The sequence below is a fragment of the Nicotiana tomentosiformis genome, chromosome 2, assembly GCF_000390325.3.
Source record: "Nicotiana tomentosiformis chromosome 2, ASM39032v3, whole genome shotgun sequence".
Lineage (NCBI taxonomy): Eukaryota > Viridiplantae > Streptophyta > Magnoliopsida > Solanales > Solanaceae > Nicotiana > Nicotiana tomentosiformis.
Window position 1 is genome coordinate 13,345,610 of NC_090813.1, and position 27,869 is coordinate 13,373,478.

The following is a 27,869-nucleotide window of genomic DNA, read 5'->3' on the forward strand; positions in this document are numbered from 1 at the left end:
TCCCAAAAAGTCATATTATTAATAAATAGGACCTGTCTCTCATCTTGGTAATATTTAAAATATCCATTTAAATTATTGTTCAAAAGATTACAATGTCCAATTAAAACCCACCATTAGCAGTGAATCCACAATCAGCCCATATGATCTGGCCCGTAATGTAAGAAGCAGCAGGGAAGCAAAGGAAAGTTATTAGTGCAGATATCTCTTCGGGCTTTCCAGCCCGGCCCATTGGAGTTCTGACAATAAAATGGTCTATTTCTTCCCTTTGACGAGGATTTCTCTGCAATCCTTGAGATTATTAGAAAAAGTAGACAAATAAAACATAGTTATATCATTCTTCTAATTTATAATGATCAGATACAGTTTCTTCTAGTTTAAATTAAAAAAATTATACCAGCATCCACACTGAGGCTTATGATAATAATGTAAATAGGGAGCAAATTTGGTAGGAAAATGCATAAATAAAAAACTAAAAATATCAAAAATGTTATAAAAATATACCTCAAAGTAACAATATAAAATAAGGAAAAACAAGCTAAGAGATATATAGAGAAAGAGAGAAGAGATTTTCTTCTTCAATTGTGTGTATTTTCCTATCTATTACAAGGTCTTTATATAGGCATGAAAATTGAAGAATTACTATTGCAAAATATGTCATTGAACATGTCATTAAGCATTTGAGAGTAATATCATGGAGGAGGTTATAGAGTTACAATCATAACTCCATAATTATTAGAGTATTGGGAGTTATGGAGATAATGGAGAAGAGTAGACATCCACAATAATTCAATTTTCTTATAACAAAAAAGAAATTAAATAAGAGAAGGGGAGTCTTGGAGCAACATAATTATGTCTTCGTGTGACTTATAAGTTACGAGTTCGAGCCGTGTAAGCAACCACTGATACCTGTATTAGGGTAGGTTGCTTCCATCACACACACCCTTAGGTGTATCCTGTCCCCGGACCATATGTGAATAAGGAATGCTTCGTGTAATAAGCTGCTGATGTTTGACCAAAATGCTATAATTTTAGTATATTACTCGCCTACATTTTGTTGGTTTAGTGATTAATTGTGTGATATTTGAGCTAAATTGTGTTGTTTTATGTGAAGGGGCATTAGGAGAAAGAGTCGAATGAAAGTTGCACTAAAAGAGGACAAAAATACAAAAAAAGAGCACAAAATCATCAAGTACCCAAATAGTGCTACAGACCAAGTAAAGCCAGCTTTATAGCCTGCCTTACCGTGCTACAGACTAAGTAAAGCTAGCTCTATAGCCAGCTTGACCGCGCTATAGGCCAGACGTAGCCTACACTGTAGTCAGGCTGACTGCGCTATAATCATGGCCTCGCAAGGTCTATAGCATGGTGATTAAAAGTTGCGGGGTTAAAAGACTCTTACCCGGATTTTGACTCAAGTATTTCGACCCTAACATATAAATACTCCCCAAAAGAGTAGAGAAAGGGTTGGACACTATTTTGGAGAAGAAAAAGGCTATAGAGTATCGTGGAGCAAGAATCAAACGAGTTTTTCCTCCGTTTATCTTTTTTACTTTGTAGTTTAATGTCTTTGAACATCATGATGATTGTTGGTACATTTATGAGTAGCTAAACTCTCTAATATAGAGTTTGATGGAACCTATTGGAGGATGATTTTCTATTACGTTTAATAGAAATTAGCCTTAGATTTTTCTCTACTTGTTCAACTGCGTTTTCATTGTTGTTGATTGCAGAGCTCTTAATTACTTGTGCCTATTTAGTTTGTATTGCTTGGAAAAGGGTATACATTTAGGTAGTTGTTGAACAACATCACCCGTAACGTATATGAGGAATCAATACGAAAGGTTTAAAATTGGGATTAGGAATAGCGAAACCTTTACGCGATCATAGTGAGCGGTAAATTAGTGTCAGCTGCCGTGGTTCGGAAGAATACATCTAGTAAATTGTGGTAGTTACTTGAAAGAGAATTACGACACCCAAAGTACTCACGATCGGTAGAGAACACTTAGGCAAATTTATAAAAATGTAACGGGGAGGATTCCGACAATAGGGGAAATCATAACCCTAGACTTTTCCAAATCTTGTCCACAATGTTTGCTCTGCTAGTTATAAATTACTGCATTTTAATTACCTTGATCTTAGTTAGTAAACATTCAAATCGTTATTTAATATTTCTGAAGGTTGATTACTTGAATTCATGCGAAACTAGTGGTTGTAATTAGTAGGTTAATTACCTGTGGGATTCGATTCCGGACTTGTAAATCGGATTATATATGCAATGGCCGCTATATCTCTTGGGAGGCATAGTTGGGCATGATCAAATTTTGGTACCGTTACCGGAAAATTAACGGTGTTATTAATTACGGCTAAAAATATTGTTAGAATTCTTAATTTAGTCAGCTTTCTCGACTTGAAATTCATTATATTGAAACTCTAATGTTTGTAGTCTTGTGTGTTACATGTGCATGACTAGAAACTCCTCAAGAACTAGTGAATTGTACGAAACATTACCGGACCCTGAGAAAGTTTTCAAGGCACTAAATCGAGCTAACAAGAGGCTTAGACTTGGCTCAAATCGCTCCGCATAAACTCCATCACTACTTGGGAGGAAATAGTCAAGCAGTCTTTGAACAAATTCTACCCACCCAATAAGACTTCCAAGCAAGTTGATGAGATATTGAGCTTCAGGCAGAAACCAACTGAAACACTGCAAGAAACGTGGGAGAGGTTCAATGGGATGTTGGTCAAGTGTCCACACCATGGCATTCCTGATCAGATGTTGGGGCAAAGGTTATACATGGGATTGACAGACATCTTGAACGCCAATATTGATGCTTCAGCAAGTGGAGCATTTTTTAGCAAATCAGTCAGAGAATGTAAGGTCTTACTTAATAAAATGGCTCAAAACTGAGGATGGATGACAAGAGACTCTACAATCACTCTCTGTGGCTCTAGACCCAAACAACTCCATGGCTATGAATATGGCTACTATGATGACGCAATTGAGTATCCTAACCAAAAAGATTGATGAGTAAGGCCAAAAGCAGGTGCACATAGTTGACACGACAAATGGAGGATTATGCACGCCATGCATTAATCAGCTATATATGTGCATGCGGATTGGTGAGAGTGACAATTAGAAATATTAAGAGAATATAAACTATGTGGGCAACTATGGAGGCCAGAGACAAGGTGGTCAGACTTGGGGACAACAAAATCAACAATAGAGGCCAGCGTAGCAGCAGTACAACTAATAATCCTGGAGCTGCACGACCACAAGGTCAGGTTGTGCCTTATCAAAGGCAACAAAGGTATAATCAGCAGAATCAACAATTAGCTTATCAACAACCTCAATAGCAACAGATAGTGCGACAAGATGATGGGTTGTTTGAAATTAAAGGAATGCTACAACAACTCATTGGGTCCAGCGGAAAAATGGAAGAAAAGGTCCCCCAGATACAAGAAAAGGTAGTATCATACGACTCAACTATCAAGGGCATTGAGATTCAACTAGGGCAAATATCCATGGCCCTTAACAATCTACCTCAAGGGACGTTACCTGCAGACACACATGTTAACCCGAAAGAGCAGGGCCCGAAGCAGCTGATGGTTGTGAGTCTGAGAAATGATAGAGATCTTGATTTAGAGCAAGAAATCGCTCGCGAGAGCCGACCTACTGAGATACTCGTGCCAGTACCAATTAAGGTGGATGGGTCAACTGAGCTAATAGAAGTAAGAGTGTAGCCAACTCAGGAGTAACTAAGCAAAGAGAAAGAGGTTTGTAAAGGATACTGAGAAACTGCAAGAGAATGCATTAGAAAAAGTGCTTGAACACGATCTAACTCAAGTCACAGAAAAGAAGAGACCGCCAACACCCTTCCCGCATAGGTTATCCAATTATCAGAAGGATGAGCAGTATAAGAAATTCATGAAGATGTTGCAAAAGATTCAGGTGAACATTCCACTGATTGATTTCTTGAGGGAGATGCCCGGTTATGAAAAAATGATGAAGGACTTGATGTCTTGCAAGTTTGACTTTCAAGACTTGGCAATTGTGACACTGACTCAGACCTTCAGTGCTGTCATGACAAGACCTATAGCTGAGAAGCTATCTGACCCAAGGAGTTTCACAATTCCGCACACCATAAGCAGCTATGCTTTTGCCAAACATTGTATGATTTGGGGGCGAGCATAAACTTTATGTCCCTTGGCTATCTATAAAAGGATAGGCATTGGAATGGCAAGACCCGCATCCATGTTACTATAACTAGCCGACCAAACGGTGAAGAGGCCATCAAATATACTTGATGATGTACTTGTGCAGGTTGGAAAGTTTGTGTTTCCGGTAGATTTTGTCATTCTAGACTGCCAAGTTGATGAAGCGATTCCCATAATTTTGGGAAGGCTATTCTTGGACAGAGAGAGAGAGAGAGAGAGAGAGAGAGAGAGAGAGAGAGAGAGCTTTGATTTATTCTGAACCTGGGGAGCTAAAGAAGAGATTGAACGATAAAGAAATAACGTTTAATGTACAGAAGTCTATGCGGTGACCTAGTGAGTTTGCTAATTGCTATCTGATCGAAGATGTGGATGTGATTCTGGAGGAGGAAGATGAGGCACTGAATGTAAAAGACCCCCTATCAGCCTGCCTGATGAACTGAGAAGAGGTAGATGGTGAGGACTTAGCGGAGTGGTTTTTGGCCCTTGAGGGCGAAGGGTACTGGAAAAAAGAGCTCGAATTCGAGCCTTTACACTTAGAAGAAAGAAAGACCCCTCCAGCTAAGCCATAAATTGAAGAGGCACCATAGTTGGAGCTAAAGTCGTTACCGTCTCACCTCAGGTATGCTTTCTTGGGACCTAGCTCGATATTACCTATTATTATCTCATCTGATTTGTTAAATGTACAGGTAGAACAACTTTGCAAGTTCTGAAGGAGTGCAAGACTGCAATTGTGTGGACCATTGTACACATAAAGGGAATCAACCCAACATTTTGTATGCATAAGATTCTACTGGAAGATGGGCACAAACCTTCTAGAGTATATCAAAGAAGGTTGAACCCAAACATGAAGTGGCGAAGAAAGAAGTGATCAAGTGGTTAGATAAAGGAATCATCTTCCCCATCTCTGATAGCAACTGGGTTAGCCCTCTTCAGTATGTGCCAAAGAAGGGTGGAATGACTGTAGTGCAAAATGAGAACAATGAGTTTAACTCAACAAGAACAGTCAAGGGATGGCGAATCTGCATGTATCATAGAAGATTGAACAAGGCCACCCGAAAAGACCACTTTCCGCTGCCATTCATTTATCATATGCTAGATTGATTGGCGGGGAGGTCCCACTTTTGCTTCATGGATAGATACTCGAGGTGTAACCATATCTCTATAGCCCCAGAGGATAGAGAGAAAACGGCATTCACTTGTCCGTATGACATCTATGTTTTCCATAGAGTGTCGTTTGGCCTATGTATCGCACTTGCCATATTCCAAAGATGCATGATGGCCATTTTCATAGATATGGTAGAGGAAATAATAAAGGTTTTCATGGATAACTTCTCAGTGGTGGGGAACTCATTTGATGATTGTCGTATGAACTTGAAAAGAGTATTGAAGAGTTTTATGAAGACCAATCTGGTACTGAACTGGGAAAAGTGACATTTCATGGTACATGAATGTATAGTCTTGGGACACCTAGTGTCAAGTAAGGGCATTGAGAAGGACCATGATAAGGTTGATATAATTGAGCAGTTTCATCCACCCAATTTCGTTAAGGACATGAGAAGTTTCCTTGTCATGACGGCTTCTACATGCAGTTTATAAAAGATTTTTCCAAAATTGCTAACCCTTTGTGTAAATTGCTTGAAAAAGATCACCCCTTTTGTTTTCTGATCACTGCATGGTAGCTTTTGAGGAGTTGAAGAAGAGACTGGTGACTGCACCAATCATAGTGGCACCTGACTGGGAACAACCTTTTGAGCTGATGTGCGATGCAAACAACTATGATGTGGAAGCAGTTCTAGGGCTGAGAAAAGATAGAGTCATGCATCCAATCTACTTGTAACGACCCGACTGGTCATTTTAAGAATTAATGTCCCGTTCAGTGGCTTAAGATCTCGAGCAGCTTCGTATTATGTGTTATGACTTGCGTGTATGGTCGAGTTCGGGTTTCAGATGATTTGGGATTTGGAAGAAAGATTCTTGTTTTAGAAGCTTAAGCGGTAATAGTTTAACGTAATTTGACTTTTGTATAGATGACTCTGAAATAGCATTTTGATGATTCCAATAGCTTCGTATGGTGATTTTGGCCTTATGCGTGCGTCCAGATTTAGATTTGGAGGTCCATAGGGTAATTTGAAGTATTTCGGCAAAGTCGAAGTTTTGGAAGGTTGAGAGGTTTAACCGAGAGTTGACTTTGGTGATATTGGGGTTGGAATGTGATTCTGAGAGTTAGATTAGCTTCGTTATTGTAATAACCCGACCGATTATTTTGAGTATTACAACCATGTTCCCCCATTTACTGCTTATCGTGTGTTCAATTATAATTATGTGACTCATCGGAGAGAGTTCAGAATGAATTTGAACACTTAGTTCCAAGATTTAAAGCTTAAGTTGAAATAGTTGATCGGATGTTGACTATGTGTAAACGACCCCGGAATAGAGTTTTGATAATTACAATAGCTTCGTATGGTGATTTTGGACTTAGGAGCGTGTCCGAAAAATTATTGAAAGTCCATAGTTAAATTAGGCTTGAATTGCCTAAAATAAAAATTTAAGTTTGGAAGTATGACTGGGGAATTGACTTTTTGATATTGGGGTCGGAATTCGATTCTGGAAATTTGAATAGTTCTGTTATGTCATTTATGACTTGCGTGCAAAATTTGAGGTCAATCGGACTTGATTTGATAGGTTTCGGCATCGAATGAGAAGTTGAAAATTCTTAGTTTCATTAAGCTTGAATTGGGGTATGATTCGTGGTTTTAGCGTTGTTTGATGCGATTTAGAGGTTCGACTAAGTTCGTATGATGTTTTAGGATTGGTTGGTGTATTTGGTTGAGGTCCCGGGAGTTTCGGGTGAGTTTCAGATGATTAACAGATCAAATTCGGACCTAAGGGAATACTGGAATTTTTATGTTGCTGGTGTCTTCGCACCTGCGCATGAGTGACTGCAGGCGTGAAAATTGGTCGCAGAAGTGACCTGGGAAGGCTAGCTGGGAGGCATTGCAGAAGCGGCCCAACTCGCGCAGAAGCCCGACTGCAAATGTGGTTTGGGCATCGCAGAAGCGACCACTGTTGGCCAAGGATAACTCGTAGATGCGAGCTACTTCCGTAGAAGCGGAGGCCGCAGGTGCGACTATGCGATCGCAAATGCAGAAGACGCTAGGCAGAAGCTTTAAGTTCGGGGATTCGCTATTTTAGCCTTTTTCGGATTTTGGAGCTCGGTTTGGGCGACTTTGGAGAGGAAGTTTTCCACACAACTTGGGGTAAGTGTTATTGACTCACTTGTGATTATATTTCACGGACTAATCTTCATTTTTGGCGTATGATTATCGAATTTTCAAGAGAAATCGAAGGAAATTTCTATAATTTCATAAAACGAATTTTCGAGTTTTGAATACCGATTCAGAGTAGAATTTGAGTGAAATTTGTATGGTTGAACTCATAATTGAATGGGTTGTCAAATTTTATAAGTTTCGTCGGATTTCGAGACGTGGGCCCCACTGCCGACTTTACAAGCGGAGTTAAGAATTTTTATAAATTGTTAAATTGTAAGTATTGGAGTATATTTTGATTAATTTGCACGTTGTTTGAATAGATACAAATCGTTTGGCTTGAGTTGAGGTGATAGGAAGTCGTATGGAGGTCGATATGCATGGAATGGAATTTCCGGAGTATTGTTTAGCTTGGTCGACATCGGATTCGGCTTGTACGAGGTAAGTAACTCTTCTAATCTTGGAGCTGAGGGTTTGAACCCTGATTATACGTGTTATGTGTTTAGTGTTGAGGTGACGCACATACTAGGTGACGGGCTTGTGGGCGTGCACCGTGTGAACTGTGACTCCGTTATTCCTGTGGTACTGTGTAGTTACCTGAATTTATCTGTAATCATGAAATCTCTACGTACTAGAGTTATCGAGTTGTGATTCATGTTAGAAACCATGTCTTGGCTACATGTTTATTCTGTTGGGACCTATTGAGGTTGTTACTGTTGTTGAGTTATTTTCTTACATTGCAATTTCATACTCAGTCATGTTCATTCATTTCATATCATATCTTAGTCTTTGTTGCTACATATTAACACATCATATCATCATTCTGGGCTGATTTTTCATGACATTGTGAGCCCGAAAAACTGGAGAGATTGATGACTGATTGAGGCCGAGAGCCTGATGGTGAGGATAATTATGGGATCGGGTTGCGCACCGCAACATGTTTTATTGATCTATGCCATGATTGGCTTGTTATAACGCTTGGACTGAAGGATCCCCTCTGGACTCTGTACACACCCCAATGAGTGCATGTACCTACTGAGTGCGAGTGCCGAGCGATTGAGAAAATTGAGTGACTGTGAGAATTGAGTGACTGGGAGGACTGAGTGACTATGGTGACTGAGTGATGGGGAGTACTGAGTGAATTGATAATCTGAGAGTATGCATATGGTTTTATCACTGAGATACATTACATTGACATGCACACATGATATACAAGCATGTAGATGTATTTTCCTCATGTTGTACGGTATCACGTCATTCATGACTTCTCACACATATTGGCATATGGGCATAGTGATGCATTTTCTACTGGCTATCTGGAAAGAAAATGAAACATCTTATTTATTGTGGAAAGGATTTTTGGGAAAATTACTGTTTTCAAACTTACTCATATTTTTTGGCAATTTCGGTAAAAGACTTGAGTTTTCACTCATACACTTGAAAGACAGAACTATTTTCAGAAATCATGATTAAGCTGAGCATTTTATCTCTGAGTTACTTCTTTTATTACTTTCTTTACGTTGTTATGGACTGTTGTTGGATATTGGTGTTGGACCCGACCTTTGTTCCAGCTCGTCACTACTTTCAACATAAGGTTAGGTTTATTACTTATTGAGTACATGGGGTCAGTTGTACTCATACTATACTTCTGCACCTTGCATGCAAATATTGGATGCTGATATTGCTGTGATCGACGAGAGCGGGATTTAAAGATGTACCTGTGTTTCGGTCATAGCTGCCTTTTGTTCATGGTAGCCCTTAGATTTATAAAAATATGTTTATGTACATTTCGAATAGATGATGTATTTATTTCATACCAGCTTGTAAATTCTAATCTTAGAAGCTCATGATTTGTACTACCAGTCCTTGGGGAGTGTATTAGAGTCAGTTAAATATTAATTGAATTGAATAGTTGTTAATTGGCTTACCTGACGGGTTGGGTTAGGTGCCATCGCGACTAGGTGGATTTTGGGTCGTGACAGTTATGTCATTTGGAACTTGCATGCAAAATTTGACGTCATTTCGGGTTGATTTAAAATATTTCGGTACGCGTTTTGGAAGTTTTAATATTTGCAAATTCATAAGTTCGATTCGTGGTGCGATTCATAGTTCCGACATTGTTTTATATGATTTGAGACATCGAGCGGGTCCGTGTTATATAATGGAACTTGTTGGTATGTTTCAATGGGGACCGGTGGGCCTCGGGCTTGTTTCGGATGAACTACAAGCCATTTTCTCATGTTTTGGATGGCTGTTCTCATATCTGGTATCCCATTCTACGCAATCGCAAAGTTCAAGTCGTTTTCGCGTAGGTTGTGCTGGACTGACCTTTTTCCTTCTTTATCGTATTGTGAGGTTCGCGATAGCGTAAGTGTGAGTTTTGTTTCTTCGCGTTCGCATGGGCAGTTCTGCGTTCGCATAGCACAGCTCAACAGCTGGTATATTTTCTCTTTCGCGATCGCAAATTCTGGTCCGCGATCGCGATGTATAAATCGTTGGGCAGCAGAATATATTTTCAAAATCGTGGGTTTTGTCTATTTTTCATCTTTTAAGTTAGAGACCTCGGATTTGAACGATATTTTAGGGATTCTTCACGTGGTTGATTTGGGTAAGTGATCTTTACCTAGTTTTGGTTTTATTTCATGGTTTTATCTTTGTTTTCATCATTAAATTAGAGAATTAATATGGAAATTTGCGAAAATTTGTAAAATCTTTCAAAAGTGTAAAATGATGATTTGAAGGACGAATTTATGTCGGAATTTGATAATTTTGGTATGGTTCAACTCGTATCGGAATGGGTGTTCGGGTTTTGTGAATTTTATCGGGTTCCGAGGTGCGGGCCAAGGGGTTTACTTGTAGGTTGACTTTTTAGTTTTTGTTAAAGATTGAAGCTTTATTATCCAGAATTATTTTCTATGAGTTTTATTTATGATTTGGAGTTAATATTGTTAGATCTGAGTCGTCCAGAGGGTGTTTCACTCGAGAAGGTCATTTTAGAGTATCGATCTACCTTCTTTGAGATAAGTATCTTGCCTAACTTTATGTGGGGGAACTACCCCTTAGGATTTATCTCTTTGGTGCTAATTTGTGTCATGTGAAGGCCGTATACGCGAGGTGACGAGGACGTGCTCGGGATTATTTGTGGAAATTTGACCGTTTAGGTCTCTAAGGTTCGTATGTCTATTAAACATGAAGTTGTTTTGTCATGTTAAATACCTCATTTACTAAATTCACCCTTACGTGTCTTAATTAAAATTAATTGCTTCATGTTCTACCCTTATTGTTGATTAAATTCTTGTGTGCCTTAACTGAAGTTATTGCCCATTTTTATCGTCATGCTATCATTTTCCGTAATTGCTTTACCTTAATTGAAATTATTATTATCTCTTCAATAATTGCTTAGCCTTAATTGAAGTTTGTTATCACTTTAATTGTTGATGTATTCTTATTTGGGGTCATTAATTCTTGCTATCTCTCTTGTTGTCGAATTGCACTTTCGTGGGATCATTGTTACACATTACCTCTCCCTTGTTGAACTATTCTTGTTGAGACTATTATTTCGCTGTTGTGTCTTTCTTTGTGAGTTCGTTCTTCCGTTTCTTTGTGTTATGAAGTTCTTGTGTTGATTTACTTGTTGTATGCTCGTGTTATTATTGTTGTTGTTATTGTATTCGGTGTTGTTGAGCCGAGGGCTATGTGTGGTTGCAATATTGAAACTGTTTTGAGGAAATGTTGTGGCATGTGGCAACATATTGTGAAAATAATTTATTTGAGTTGTTATGTTTTTGGCATATGTGTTTTGTTGAGAGAATTGTTATGTAGTTTGCACGGGGTTTCTACCGTGCGATTGTTATTGTGTTTGCACGAGGTTTCTGCCGTGCTATTGTTATTGTGTTGCATGAGGTTTCTGTTGTGATGTTATTATTGATACGCATGCGGTGGTATAAAGTCTGGCTGTTGAAGCAAATGCAGTGAGATAAGGTGGCCTTGAAACACGTGGCTAGTAGGGGAACTACTAGAAGTCATGCGGTGTGATAAGAGGGGCTAAAACGCGGGATGCTATTACTGGAAAAATGATTTTCAAAATTAAATATAAAGGCTCATGCGGTGATATAAGGAAAATTGTGATTCATTTTACGATTTGAGACTACAAGGCGGTACCTCGAGAGGGCTCTGGTTGTCATTTCCCCTTTTTGTGCACTTGTCTTTGATTGTTGTTTTTCTTAGCTTACTACCAATTGTATCCTTCGTGATGCACTTTCTTGCTCAGTTCTATGTAGCTAATCTTGTTGTGCTGGTCGCTGCTTCAAACTTCATTCCTGCTTTTATTACACTGTACATTTTGTGGTGAACGTTTCTTAACTGCCATTCATTATCTCTACCCCTATTTGTTGACTGGATTTGTGGTAGAACACTTGCACAAGCATACAAGTAGTTAAATCACCCATATCGGTTTCAAAAGGTGAATCCTAACGTCATTAACCATTATACGTACTCTTGTCTACTTGCCTTATGTGTGAGGAATGTTCTATTGGTGTGTGAGACGTCCATGCGGATATGGGTCGTAATGTGGGCATAAGATGCCAAGGTATTAGGGTTCAAGAATTGGTACCCGTGAGCTGTGATTATGAGGTTCGGTACCTCATGGAAATACTTGAACAAATCTGGTGTGAAAGCGGTTATTCTTATTGAGTTATTGCTCGTTTTTCCTTTATTTTGATTTTACTCGACTTAGACTGTGTCCATCTTACTCTACGACATTATTACCCGACTTCTTCCTGTTAAATATTGTTGTTATTGGTGTCTCGTTGCAAGTATTGTTTGGTATTCCTTATCTTGCTTAGTTGTATATTAATATTGTTTTTCTCTATTAGTTCACCTTCACACTTGTTCAAGTTGTTTTGTCCGCTGGTGTCTTGACTGTCCCTCGTCACCGATCCACCCAGGTTAGTCTTGATACTTATTGGGTACCGCTGTGGTGTACTCATACTACGTTCCTATATATTTTCTGTGCAGATCCAGGTGCCACGGTTGTTGTTGATTATTAGCTGGTTGGTCGAGCTGTAGAGACTCAAGGTAAACATGCAGTCGCATTCGCAGGCCTCAGAGTCACCTTCTAATATTGTACCTGTACTGTTTAATTCTATTCTGAACAGTTATATTTAGGGATTTTTTTAGCAAATTCAGTAGAGCTTATGACTTGTACTATCGATTTTGGGAATTGTAAGTTGTGTATAAAGATTTCTATTTTATATTTATCATTGACGATTGAATTCTTCTATTAATTTAGTAAGTGCTAGGCTTACCTAGTATTAGAGACTAGGTGCCATCACGACATCCTACGGAGGGAACTTGGGGTCATGACACTACTATGCAAGTAGAATCTTGAGTGGTGCCCAACTGAATTACACAACGACAGAGAAAGAGATGCTAGCAGTGGTGTTCGCATTTGACAAATTCAAGTCATACATGATAGGTTCGAAGGTAATTGTGTATACTGACCATGCTGCTCTCATGTACCTAATTGACAAGAATGAGTCAAACCCACGCTTGATTCGATGGGTGCTATTGCTGCAAGAGTTCGACTTGGAAATTGGTGACCGAAAAGGAACGGAAAACCAAGTTGCTGATCATTTGTCCAGGCTTGAAGGAGCTGAAAAGAGGGCTGAGGTGGAATAGATTATAGAGACTTTCCCAGATGAACAACTTTTACCAACGAGCCTTGAGGTTGCGCCATGGTATGCAGATATTGCAAACTACCTGGCGAGCGATATTGTTCCCTATGACTTGTCCTTTATGCAGAAGAAAATGTTCTTTCGTGATTGTCAGATGTATTTCTGGGATGAACCATATTTGTTTAGGATTTGTAGTGATAACATGATTCGGAGATATCCTTATATAGACCAAACTTCTGTTTTGCAGGCATGTCATGCTTCGCCTTATGGAGGCCATTTTGGAGGAGTAAGGACATCTGCTAAAGTGCTAGAGTCGGACTTTTATTGGCCGACGTTGTTTAAAGATGCACACTTTTAGGTAAAGAGTTGTGATGAGTGCCAACGGACGGGGAATATTTCCCGTCGACATAAGATGCCCATGAACCCAATTCAAGAGGTGGAAGTATTTGAGTAAGGGGAATCGATTTTATGTGACCATTTTTCAGCTCACATGGCAACAAGTACATACTGGTAGCGGTGGACTATGTCTCAAAATGGGAAGAAGCCGTGGCACTCCCAACAAATGATGCAAATGGAGTTATTGGTTTTATAAGAAAAAATATCTCACCCGATTTGGTACTCCAAGAGCGATCATCAGTTATGGAGGAACTCACTTCTGCAACCGAGCCTTCGCAAAGTTGTTGGAAAAATATGGAGTTCGCCACAAGTTTTCCACTCCGTATCACCCACAAACAAGTGGGTACGTGGAGGTGTCAAATAGAGAAATCAAGAGTGTTTGGACCAAAACTATAAATGCTACACGGACTGATTGGGTGAGAAAATTGGATGATGTACTATAGGCTTACTGCACTGCATTCAAAAATCCGATTGGTATGTCACCATACAAATTGGTGTTTGGAAAGGCATGCCACTTACCGGTGGAGTTAGAGCATAGAGCCTTTTGGGCGTTAAGGAAATTAAATCTTGACTAGGAGGCCGCTGGAACGAGTAGAGTCACAGAGCTGCACGAACCTGATGAGTTCTATTACCATGCTTTTGAGAGTACAAGGCTATATAAGGAGAGAATGAACATGATGCATGACAAAAATATTCTTGAGCGAAATTTTAAACCTGGAGATGTGGTATCGCTATACAATTCGATATTGAAGTTGTTTCTGGGCAAGTTGAAGTCAAGATGGTCAGGACCATTCTGTGTGGTAAAGATGCATCCCGCTGGAGCCGTAGAAAATGTTGTATCAGTGATTTACTTGAAGGAGCCTCAAGTGTTGAGTGAACCTTAAGTTTGATAGCATGTGTCGTGCCAAATCACGCGCTTTGTGGGAGGCAACCCATTGTAATGTTGTATTTATCATGTCGTGATGTTAACTAAGGCGCTCGTTGGGAGGCAACCCAATTCGTAGTTTATTTTAGCTTAACTAGAATTGTCTTTTTTTTTAGGCACTAACAAGTTTTTATTTAAGTCTTGGTGCTTGAACAGGTACTGGAGCACGTTGGGAGGTCATAACGCTTGGAGTAGTTTACAAGAAAATGAATGAAAACCATATGATTATGCCCCAAAGCTCTCCAAGCAGGTAAGAAGCGTGTTCTAAAGCGCCATGGATCTGGCTGCAGAACTGGCACCGCACACTCTGTAGCGCGCTCGATCTCGCAATGAGTCTGGCGCTGCGCAGCCTACACCTCGCTTGAGATCGCTGCCTGCCTCGCTTTTCCAGTGTTGTCTCTAGGCCAGGTATGTTGTAAATATTTTTTTTATAATCCCACCGGTTTAAAACACCACACACACACCTTAATTAAAACACAACACAACCGCCCAGTCCCCAGCCATTACAAACCTACTACCCTACCCTTGTTCTTCTAAACACCACACTGCTAGCCCCCACCCCGTTTCTCCTTCACTTTTCAAAGTCCTTCACAAAAAGAAACCCTACTGCCCGCCCTAATCCCCCCTCTCACTCACAAACTCCATAAAATTCATATATTTCTCCACTCATTCATTCACTAGCAACATCAATTGAAGAACAATCCCCCCTCCAAAGCATCTAAGGTACGATTTCTAACTCTTTTTTTGTCGAATTTAGAATTGGGTAAAGTAATGAAATCGAATAACTTTTGGGTATGTTCTTCATAGTAACACTATGCTTGTTTGTCCTAACCGCATAAACCCCATAAGAATGGTATTGTTGTTGTTTACAAGGGTGGTAGCACGAAGGTCCCAAGCCGATTTGAGAGGGTGAGGTAATCCCTCATTCCTACGAGCACTTCCATGGCACTAGTGCATGCTAAGTGTTTGTCAAAATGCCTCAAAGGCATTCTTTGTCCCCATTGGAGTCCGAGTCTCCGGGATTGTTATATTAGTGTTATGTCGTCTTGAACCACTTGAAATTTTAAGTGTGGGGTGGCTCACCAGAGCTGAGATGGTAGATATATGCATCATATTTTGTAGTAGACATCTTTGTGACATTGATTGACTCTCATGCAAAAATAAAGAGGTGATGTATGAGTAGCCTCAAAATTGTTGAACATCATGTGATGAACTCTTAAGTGTGGGGTGGTAAGACCATGTTTTGAATTGATTCAATGTTTCTAAGGTTGGCTAGTATCTACTTTTGTAGGCACAAATATTCCTCCTAAGAAGGACAACGGTAAAGAAAAGGGCAAGGCCACTGCTCATACCAAAGGCAAGGCTTCTTCCGCACCTCCACCGAAAAAGAGAAAAGGAGGGGAGGCCACTTCAAGTCAGGTTGAGGGATTGCAAGCAGCGGCAGCTATATCAGCCTCACACCCACAACCTTCAGGACAACGAGAATTTGGACTTAAGAGTATACCCCCATCGGTCAAGGATTGGTACAAGATTTGTCGGCCGAGACATATACACTTTGAGTCGGTTGTTCATGAGTGCCGTCTAAAAGTGAAGTATCAATCAATTTGGAAGGGTATTCATAATCTTGGATTGATCTAACTGTTTGGAAACACTGGGGATATCAATGTAAACCTTGTCCGTGAGTTTTACGCCGGATATGATCCAAATGATCCCGAGCAGCTAGTGCCTATTCGGGGGAGGGGGAGAGGGGGTTGATTGATTTTTATGCATCAGCTATATGCAATTACTTGGGAGATCCGGATGTTCCCCACGAGTCCCTGGATAATTTCATTGCCCGCCCAACATATCTGGTGCTAAGACACACTCTCTGTGGAGTCAATTCTGTGGTTGCTTGGATCGTGACAAGAAGACCCAACATCATAGGAAATTTCCAAAGAGAAAATTAAGCTGAAAGCTCAAGTGTGGTTGAAATTGATCGACACGCGGCTACTACCATGCAACCATGAGACTCTGATTAGCCGTGAAAGGGTCTGTCTGCTATACTTCCTAATGACTGGCCAGAAGGTGAATGTGGGCCAGTTGATACGCTACCAGATGTCGCAGGTGAGAACAAGCAAGAGAATTGATAGATTGTCCTTCGGTAACATGCTGACTCAGTACCTGAGAAAAGAAGATGTGGATGAGGAGCGAGATTTTGATTTAGTCATTCCACCACCCCTTTGACTGACGACCATCACCAACATCATGGCAAATGAGGAGAGTGATATGTCCTCACTGATAGGTACTGAGCGCAATGCTCGAGATGAAAACTTTATGGCCCATTTATATGGGATCATGGACTTGCAGCTTAGGATTGGAGGGAGGTCGACCACTATGGAGGAGAGGGCCATCTTGGAGGAGCGTTTTTCGCTCAATACTCATGCCCAGCATCTGGTTGGGCTTAGTGATGGCCAGATACTCCCAGAGGATGAGTATGTCAACACGCAAGAGTGTTCCAAGGCCGAGCCAGAGCAGTCCTAGGAGGAGTAGGATGATAATGCTGATTAGGGAACAGAGGATGAAGAGTGGACAACTGCAGATGGGGCATTCGACGATGAAGGAGATGACGATGACTAATCATGGAGTTTTTCCTACCACCTTACTTGTTTTTATTAATTTGTATATGCACCGAGGACATTGCATGAATTAAGTATGGAGTGGGGGATTCTATATTCTCTGTTACTTGTAAATAATAGATAAAATAATTATTGCTTGTAAATATATATATATATATATATATATATATATATATATATATATAGTAAGTAGAGAGAGAGAGAGAGAGAGAGAGAGAGAGATAAGATTAGAAATGATTGGAATTTTCCCGATGATGGATTTCCTAGGCAGTTTTTTTGAGGGATTAAAGTCTAACCAAAAACACAAAAAAATTGAAAAACAGAAAAATCCAAAAATATATCTTTTTATTATTTTAGGTAGTAATAATCCCTCGTGATTTTTATTTGTGCCTCGGTTCTTTTCGACGGGATGTAGTTGAATCGGGTAGTAGTTGTTTTTTTATCTTTAGAGTAGAGTAGGATTTAGGGAATAAAAGGATAGAAAAAATGAGATTTGCTAGGTGCTCTTGACTAGTTTGATAGTAGTATATTTAGTCTCTAACATGTGTAGTACCTTCCCTAAAGTTTGAAAATGCTTATGATGACTTGTTGAGTAGATAACATGTTTATTAATGCCTATATCTCATTTTCTCATCTTGTGTCACTTTGTGCTTGATGCTTAAAATTTTATGGTTCCGTAAATACTTGCAATTGTTTGAGAATTGGAATGGAACAGTCCTTAGTGAGTCATGTGCCATGTGTGGTGAGAAATTGTATAGCTTGTGTCATTGCATTAGAGTCTAGAACTTGCCCGGCATTTGAGTTGAAGCAAAAATTTAGGTTTTGCTCGGTTTGAAAAATAATTTTAGGCTTTCTTTGATCTTTTTGAGCTTAATGCTTACCACAAATAAAAATTATCCCTAATCAATCCTAAAATAATTAATGAGGGAACTTGGATGACTTTTGAGTGGAACCAATGAAGAAAGGTGCACTTGTATTGTAAGGGATACACCACTAGCAGGAATGGTAAAAACAAAAAAAGGTAGTGTGGAAAAGAAGAAAAAAATATGTAGCAAAAGAAAATAAAAATATCTTGTCCTTTCTAGTGGATATGAATTAAAGTAGTGCTTAAAGAAAGAGAAAATATTTTCGGGGACGATATTGTTTGTGAAATTGAAGTTATGTTGAAGAAAAATGCGCTTAAGGTTAATTTTGTGATGTGTTAAAGTGCTTAGGAGAGTTAATCACTATTCCTAAATATATCCTACTCGTCCCTTAGTTCACATGATAACCATGAAAAAGTAATTGATTTTAGATCGAGCAAGCCTACATTAGTGGAGATTTACGTAAAGGGCAAGCCTATGGTACTTTGTGCATGCATGTGACTTCTTTGTGAGAGTGAGGAATTTTTTTGATTTATCTGAGTCCTTAAAATATATTTGAACATTTGATTCAAGTGTGTGGATTCGATTTATTATTTTGTTCTTTTTGTGAGGGCACATGATTTCGCAAGGGATATGTGACGTTATTAGATGTCTCTGTGATGTTAAGTGTTCAAGCCATAGATGCATTGTGATACTGAGTCAGTTTGTAAGGCTAGGGTTGTTATAAACATATTGCCTTGTGTTGATTAAATTTTTGAAGTATGGCATAAATACTCCCCAAACGAGTTGAGAAAGGGTTGAACACTATTTTGGAGAAGAAAAAGGCTATAGAGTACTGTGGAGCAAAAATCAAACGAGTTTTCCCTCCGTCTCTTTACTTTGTAGTTTAATGTCTTTGAACATCATGATGATTGCTGATATATTTATGAGTAGCTAAACTCTCTAATCTAGGGTTTGATGGTACCTATTGGAGGATGATTTTCTATTACGTTTAATATAAATTAGCCTTTGATTTTTCTCTACTTGTTCAACTACGTTTTCATTGTTGTTGATTGAAGAACTCTCAATTGACTGTGCCTATTTAGTGTGTATTCCTTAGAAAGGGTACACATTTAGGTGGTTATTGAACATCACTCCTAACGTATATGAAGAATCAATACGAAAGGTTTAAAAGTGGGATTAGGAATAACGAAACCTTGGTGCGATCATAGTGAGCGGTAAATTAGTGCCAGCTAGCGTAGTTTGGAAGAATACGTCTAGTAAATTGTGGTAGTTACTCGGAAGAGAACTACGACACCCTAAGTACTTGGGATTCGATAAAGTATTCTGTTAGTTATAAATTACTGCATTTTAATTACTTTGATCTTAGTTAGTAAACATTCAAATCATTATTTAATATTTCTGAAGGTTGATTACTTGAATTCGTGCGAAACTAGTGGTTGTAATTAGTAGGTTAATTTCGTGTGAGATTCGTGTAACGACCCGGTCGGTCATTTCGAGAGTTATAGCCTCGTTTCCCTCATTTCTACTTATTTTTGTATTGTTCAGCTGTGTTGAGTTGTTTTGAATTGGTAGTTTGGATTCAGAGTTGTTTTGGAGTGAAATGAGGCACTTAGACTCTAAATTAGAAAGCTAAGTAAGAAAAAGTCAACCGGAAGTTGACCTATTAGTAAATGAATTCGGATTGGGATTTTTATGATTCGGTTTGCTTCGTTGGGTGATTTTAGACTTAGGAGTGTGTCCGGAATATAATTTGGAGGTCCGTGGTAGAATTAGGCTTGAATTGGCGAAAGTTAGAAATTTGGCAATTTTGGTCGGAAGTGAAAAATTAGGTATCAGGGTCGGAATAAAATTCCGGAAGTTGAGTAGGTTCGTAGTATCATTTTTGACGTGTGTGAAAAATTTGAGTTAATTCCGAGTTGATTTGATATGTTTCGGCGCGAGTTTTTGAAAGTCGAAAGTTTGAAAGTTCATTTAGTTTGATTTGAGGCGCGTTTCGTCGTTTAAATGTTGTTATGCATGATTAGAGTCCTTGAGTTGGTCTGTGTTATGTTATGGGACTTGTTAGTATATTCGTACGGGGTCCCGAGGAGCTCGGGTGAGTTTCGGATAGGTTTGGGTTGCGTTGCGCTCGTTTTTCTTATGTTTCGACGTCGTTTCTTCAAGTATAAATGGTACCACATTAAGCAAATGAGCTCCGATTTCTGCTTTGATTGAAGAATTAGATCCGTTATCGTAATTACGGAGCCATAGCCAAAAGAATCGTCGAATTTGGGCATCGTATGAGGAATTTATGGTCATTTTACTAAAATAATTGGGTTGCCAGTTTTTTGCAGATTAATTACGCAATTGCCACTGAATTCGTATTTAAAAATCTGCACGATTTGCAAAGATTAAAACCTACATATCTCCTTCATTATAAGGTCAAATTAAGTGATTCAAAATCCTAACTTGACTAAAATTTTACAAGGAATCCATTAGAGGCATAAAAGTGAGTTTCGGGATCATTTGGCATGAGAAACAAGGCAGAATAACTGGTAGAAAAATATATAAAACGAGAGTTTGTTCATTCGGTCATATTTTGAGTTGGGGAGCTCGGATTTGGGCGATTGTGGGGGCGATATTTACCATAAGGACTGGGGTAAGTATTCTCTACTCAATTTTGGTTATATTTCATGAATCCATCTTCATTTTTGGGATTTGATTGATGATTTCAAAGTGAAATTGAGGGAGTTAGGGTTTGAGTTTTGAAGAGTTTAAGTGAGGATTTGAGGGATCAAACGGAGTCCGATTTTGATGAATTTTATATGGTTAGACTCGGGAGAGGACGAGGTTTATTATTCTATCATTTTTGACTGATTTTGAGACGTGGGCCCGAGGGCCGGGTTTTGGCCGATTTCGGATTTTTGGCATATTTATATAGTTTTTATTGTGGAATTCGATTCTTTAGACTATGTTGATAGTAGTATTATGATTTTTGGTTAGATTCGGAGCCTTTGGAGATTGAGTTTAGAGACGAGGGCATCCCGGAGTAGGATGTTACGTTGTTAAGGTAAGTAATAGTTTTAACTCTGGCTTTGAGGGTATAAACCCGGAGATTTGATATCACGTGATTGTTTGGAGGTGATACCCACTCTAGGTGACGAGCGTGTGGGTTCGCACCATGAGAGATTGAGACTTGGTCCGTCCCGTGATACCTCATAGCCATCATCTATGTTTATGTAGTTACTTGTTGTTGAACTTGTCTGCCTTCGTGTTAGAAATTATGCTTAAGCTTTATTCATGCTCACATTATTTGTACTGAGTCATAGAAGTTATTGTACATGTTTACCTCAGTCTCTATTATTTGCTAATATGTTGTGATACTTGATGTGGGCTATGTTCCCTTGTTTGTTGATGATGGTGAGGCTAGTGAGGTACATGATTGAGTGAGGTCGAGAGCCTGGTTGTGAGAATATTAATACCATAGCGCGTGAGTTGTCCGCGTAGCACGTGAGTTGACCGTGCGGGTCCAGGTATTTATACCATAGCGTGTGAGTTGTCTGCATATCACGTGAGTTGTCTGTGCTTAGCGCTTGGGATTTGGGAGCCCCTCCAGAGTTTGTACACACCCCCAGTGAGCGCAGAGTGTTGAGCGTTGAGTGCTGAGTGCGAGTGTTGAGTGATGGAGTGACATTGTTGTGAGGTTGCATTTACTTTTGTTGTTGCTGCATTTACCTGTTAATTTTTCTTGTAGTCTTACTGATTTATGAAATTACCTGTCTACTCCTGTTTGTACTTAAATTATAAAAATAAATAATTGGACTGTTTTACTTAGCTCGTCACTACTGCTCAGTTCTTTAGTTATTTCAGTTACTACTGAGTCGGTTGTACTCATACTACACCCTGCACTTTATGTGCAGATCTAGGTGAGTTATAGCGCGACGATCGTTGAGTTTAGGCCGACTATCTGTGGAGATTGCAAGGTAGTTGCTTGCGTCCGCTGGACCTTGTTACTTCTTTTGTCATTTCTTCTTTTGGACAATTAGACAGTTTATATATCTTAGTTTATAGTTTTAGACGCTCATGACTTAGTGACACCCCAATGTTTGGGGCTCGTTTCCGTATTTTTCTATATTATATTTAGAGTTGATTTAGTTTATGAAAAATTTAAATGTTGAAATATTTTATTAAATTCTTATAATCAGTTTAGTAGTAATATTTTGGGAAGTAGGCTTACCTTGTAACACGATAGGCGCCATCACGACCATAGTTAGATTTTGGGTCGTGACAATTCGACTCCGGACTTGTAAACCGGACTATATTTACAACGACCGCTAGACCTCTTGGGAGGCATAATTGGGTGTGATCAACTGCCCTTTTTTTGTTTTAAAGAAAATTATATAAGAAGAGCTTACCTTAAGAAAATTTAACCCAAATAGTCGTTCACCTAATATCTTAAATTTAAAATAGCTGGCGGATGTATAATATATATGTAATTCATGTTTAATATATGTATAATCTATGTATACCGACTATAAAAGGTAAACATTAAATCTGACAAGCTATTTGTGTAACAATCCCTTACCTTAATTGCTGTTTCAACAAGTGGGGTCATAATGATTCCTGGAGCAACCGAATTGACCCGAATATTGTCCTTGGCCCATTCACAAGCCAAACTCTTGGTCGTCTGATTTTATTGCTCCTATTCGGTTAAACAAAATAAAAAAAGGTTGTCACTAAATTGATATTTTCTCGTGATTAAATTATTCATTAGTTGAATATATTATGTAGAGTTTTTTAAATTTACGCATTTGTGTACGTGCTAAAATTTTCAGAAAGATTTTGTTTTGTCATATTCAGAAAATTAAAGTACAATACTCCAAATTATGATAGAAGACTGAACAAAAAATTGTTGATTTTAAAAACTGAAACAGAACGTTGTTCTTTTAGAGCAACTTCTTTCTAAACAAAATAAATTAATCATCATAAATTAATGGAGTCAAGTAACGACTAAACAAAAGAAATGAAGACAAATGAAAATTTTAAATGAAATATCTATTCAACTTCAATAACTGATTTTATTATATAAAGAAATGTGGCCTTATTCAAACTAAAAAATCAAAATGATGGTTAAAATCAGTGGCAGATCTAGATTAGATGCATGCGATGAGTGTTAGGGTTTATCATAATTTTTTTACTATATTTAGATTTTTTTTATTAAAGAAAATGCAGAATATTAACCATAATTAGTATTAGTACTCGCGTGATACACACAGACAAACCATATCAAATTATGATTGGGGTTATTTGAATTATGCGCAAATAACTTTAAAATATAAGTATTCCAGAAAAAATTTATATATATCATTAAATATTAATTAAGAAGCAGAACATGAAACTATTTCTCAAATCTCGTACTGGATAACTTGTTTTCTTTTTTATATTTGTAACAACCAACCCCTTGATTTTAGTACTTGCATTTCGTTTCAGTGTCTATTAAAGAATACTGAACATGTCATGGCGTGATATGTCTTGTTTGAGCATATTAGATCATATTATTTGAGCAAAACTTTTACTATCACTTTGTTTTTCATCTCAAATTCAAATAAGTCTTATTCTTCTATATTTTTTCTACACAATTATGTATATATATTTTTCGTTGTTTATAAATATTGCATTATTCATTAATTGATATTATTATATTGTCATGTCATCTTTTATTAGCTTATCTGCTGACTTAATGTCTTGCTTTAATATATTTTTATGCTTTTATCCTCTTATTTGAAACTCTTTTACCATTTAAATCTATCAACAATATTTTTAAGTACAATATTATTTAATATATTTATTTTTAAATTAATTTAAAGTGTAAGTATTCTTGCACTATCTCTATTTTCCTCTTTATATATTCTCTTCCTTACTATGAAATTTTAATTGGTCTTTTACATAAATATTTTACCTATAATCAAAGTAATATTATATTTTTTTTAAATTGTAACCTTGAATTAGTCTAAAATATTAATACATAAGTTCTTTTATTATTATGTTTCAAGTTTATTGAGTTTTCTTATAATTAGTTTTTGGGTTACATGCAATTAAATGTTTTCTCTCTTTTAGTTTCAAATACAAATTTGACTTCTAATTTTAGTTTGTAAAATTATCTACATTAGATTTATTTTATATTTTTACATTTTTAGTTTTTTTATCAAATATTTTTTTTTATCTAGTAAGACTTTAATTTTGTGGTCCTATCGATAGTTGAAACGTTCTCCTCATAAATTTATATTAGAACTTTCTAATCTCAATTTCAAATAGTCTTTGGCCCTTCCATCTAATATTAAAAGTTTAATTATTTTCCTTAATTTTACTTTATCTAATATAAGTATTATCATGTTTTCATGTGAATTTTCATTAACTTGCCACTTTATTTAATATCATCACTACTATTCTTTAATTTATAATATAGATAGATATGTAATTTTTTTAATCTTAAAATAAATATTTAGTTTATTTTAAAATATTACTGGGAATTCTTAAAATTGTTTAGTCTGTCAAAAATAATTTTAAGTACTGTATATTTACTTTGTTTCATTTTCTAAACTAATTTTTTGTATAAATATCCTCACATTATTAGTAATTTATTTCATTATTCAATATTTTTTATTTTGTATTTTTTCTATTATACTTGATTTATCTGGCCTTACCCACAACATGATCTTTCTTATCATAATAGACAAGAAAATTTTTCTCATCCATCCTTCTTTTTTTCTCTGTGATGAAATTTTTAATTTTTAGTTTCTCAATTTGTTTCTTATTTTTGCTATTATATTATTTAATACTTAACATATCGCAGTGTCATGTGGCTTTTTATTAGCTTATTTGACTTTAATATCCACTTCTATCATAATCATTTTAATATAATACATATAAAAATTAAAATTATTTCAATAGTAACTTTGACGCTATTTTGGACCACATTTTCAAAAAATTATCTTATGCTTTCAAACTTAAACTAAAGGCACTCAATTCAAATATTAATCATAGAGAATTATTTCTTATTTGTTTGGACACATTATATCTAATTATTTTTAAATATTTTTACTATTATTTTATTTTTGTAGGTAATATTCCTAAAATATAAAATTATGAAATAAAAGAAAACGGAGCATGTGGTTAGTGAATAATTATTAAAATAGGAATCTTTATTTTTTGGAAAGCTTTCAGAATATTTGTCTAAATGTGTTTAGATTATATCTTAAAAGTGCCAAGTGACATTTTCTCATAAGCCACTTGACTTAACTATCCCATGCTTCACTACTCTCCCTTTAATATAATATAAATTGATTTTACTTTTTTTAAAATAAAAATATAGATCTCTTCCATATTTGACAGGCCCCTTTTCTAGAGGAAAATATTGTGGAACTCTATAAATTGAGGATTCCTCTTTCACACAAAAATAAATACAACCTCCATAATGTAGCATTTAAGAGAGTCTTGTAAAAGGGAGACTATTTTCTCAAAAACTTTATTTTCTGTTATATTAGTAATGAATCATATGTAGGTTGATTGATCAAATTATGATAAATCTAGTTTAATATATTATTTTTTTATTGTCTGATTTATCATTGCTAAAATTTATTTTGTTATAAGCTTTCACATGGCGCCTTATTATTTCGATCCCAACAACAGGTTTGGCAAAAGTCATTGTATCTAGTTAGAACTATATATGTGTGTGACAAAATTAGCACATATGTAAAGATACAAAAGATTACCTTTGGAAGCAGAATAAAGAGAAAGAGAAGGCAGTGCCGAAAAGCCAGCAATAGAAGAGAGAAAGATGACATTGCCATTTTCAGATGCCTTGAGCAAGGGATAAGCAAGTTGAGATAAGTGAAAACCAGCTTCGAAATTAGTTCCCATTACAATGTTGTAATCTTCTGCTGTGAAGTCTTTAGTTTCCTTATGTATCACAACCCCTGCGTTATTTACCTAACCATGAACAAATTAAATTAGTGTTGTAACTTTTTCAAAAGGAACTTTAACTTTTATAAATGGATAGTATAAATAATAATTTTTATATAATTAGATTATTAAATATTCATATACAGGTAACAGAAAATTTATTTGTGCCCGATGTTTACAACAAACCACTAAATAAAAGACATGTATCTTTCATATACATATATATCACTTAATCATGGTTAACTGACTTGTAACTACTTAACTATTATATTTGGTATAAATACCTGGTGTGAATAAGTATTTACAGGTATTATGAAAAGGAAGGCAATTAGAAACTTAATCTAACTACGCTGAGCGGGTAGAAACCCATTTCAATTAGGAGTACTTCGTTACAAATCACACTTACTATAGACTATTTACTTGTAATTAGAGGCAGACCTACCCTCTAGATGACTTTAAAAAAATATGTATATGTATAATATATTTTTAAATAACAAGTATATATTTTGATTGGGAACCTAAAATTTAAATCTTAAGCAACTACATTCGTCGATTTAGGAAAGCAACGTTCAATTCTGACTCCAGCATTTACTCGTTTTTATTTGATAGTGGTACCCTGCTACTTTCAAATCCTCGGTCCGCGATTGCTTGTAATTTGTTATTAAATGATATGCTAATGCAAAAAATTTATACACTATCCATACGTAAAAATTAAAATAGGTGGAATTAAAGTCTAACCAAAATATTGAGCTTTCCATTAAAAACATCTCCAACGGCCTGCATAAGATTCTCACGTTCAGTACACAACAATAGGTCGCACACAGAACCTTCTACTTTAAATCCCTTGTTTCTCCAAATCTCAAGGCATTCCTGCAATTCCTTTTCATTACGTGAACATGTATATACTCTTGCTCCAAGACCTGCCAATTCTTCCACTATTGCATACCTAAAATGCCAATAATAAAGAATTAGAAGACAGAACAGAGTAAAATATATACATATAATAAGATCGCATTCACTCTGAATTCGTTGATTCTATATTTTGGATTCGCCTCAGTATAAATATATAGTTCATAGCTAATAGATTTGTCATATCTTAACTTGCTGGAGAGGTGAGTTCTGCCTATATATTTTCATGGAAATTATAACGTCTATAAGGTTTGTATTTAATATGACAGAAATCATTTTTCAAGAAGATCGATCGTGCATTTGATGAGTTAGAGTAGAGTATCACTACACTTACTGATTTATGACAATAAGTGCAATACTAATAGTACCACTTGTATTTCTTAGAGGTTTTCAACTATAGAGATAAAATCATATATAACGTGAACTATAGCAGGTTTTGCAGGTTTAACTGACATCATCATTTCTTTCGACTCCAACAGTTAATACATAAAAAGAAAATTTTAAAATATATGATGATAATTAATAACATCATACTCATTCTGATCGATCACATTACTTACTCGGAATTCTACATGTATAAATTTGTCATAGGTATTAGTAAGAGCAGAGTTAGGAAAAATTACACTATATATATAAGGTTATAATTATATATTTTCTATATATATATTAAAATATAGTAGATGTTAATTAATAAATTCCCTTAGATTCTTCATGTATTTACTTTCTTATGTTTTTGAATTCCCTTAGTAAAAATTTTGGTTCGGTCGCCACTAACTACCTCTATAATTAAATGGAAGACTCAAGGGAAAATTTTCAAACTCACCCTATGCCTTTAGAGCCACCAGTAACGAGGGCTGTTTTGCCTTTGAGACTCCATCTTCCTTCTTCTTCTCCATTGTTGTCATTCTTGTTAGCTTTTGAATCTTCCATTTTTGGTTTCTTAATTGGTATTTTTCTTGAAATGCTCAAAGTGAGAATTTAAGTCTCCAGATTGCTACAAATAATATAGTAGTAGGTGTAGTAGTAATTATAATGTACTATAACGCCAGGAAACCTTTATT

At 36.7% G+C, this 27,869-nt stretch overlaps 1 protein-coding gene and 1 non-coding gene across 3 annotated transcripts; both read right to left on the reverse strand.

Annotated features, from left to right (window-relative positions):
* LOC104114688 (tropinone reductase 1-like) lies at positions 1–27,814 on the reverse strand. Of its 2 annotated transcripts, XM_009625194.4 has the most exons (6): positions 27,632–27,814; positions 26,638–26,845; positions 25,710–25,926; positions 24,623–24,636; positions 22,523–22,624; positions 1–280 (listed from the first exon to the last, which is right to left on the reverse strand). In XM_009625194.4, the coding sequence occupies exons 1-6, from the start codon at positions 27,736–27,738 to the stop codon at positions 101–103; spliced, it is 828 nt and encodes a 275-aa protein (XP_009623489.1). In that variant the 5' UTR covers positions 27,739–27,814; the 3' UTR covers positions 1–100. The 2 variants fall into 2 exon arrangements, 1 of the variants encoding a protein (XP_009623489.1); XR_004511701.2 differs by lacking the exon at positions 24,623–24,636 and having other exon boundaries at positions 146–280; positions 22,523–22,639; positions 27,632–27,805.
* Positions 2,657–2,763, reverse strand: LOC117281086 (small nucleolar RNA R71). Its single transcript, XR_004511703.1, has one exon. It is a non-coding gene; the product is annotated as a small nucleolar RNA R71 (small nucleolar RNA).
* Positions 27,815–27,869: the final 55 nt, after the last annotated feature.

Coding starts and splice junctions, on each gene's coding strand:
- LOC104114688 (XM_009625194.4), bottom strand. CDS start 27,738: ATGGAAGATTCAAAAGCTAACAAGAATGACAACAATGGAGAAGAAGAA. Junction 26,846..27,631: donor GGTGGCTCTAAAGGCATAGG/GTGAGTTTGAAA, acceptor TTGGCATTTTAG/GTATGCAATAGTGGAAGAAT. Junction 25,927..26,637: donor ATGGAAAGCTCAATATTTTG/GTTAGACTTTAA, acceptor GTTCATGGTTAG/GTAAATAACGCAGGGGTTGT.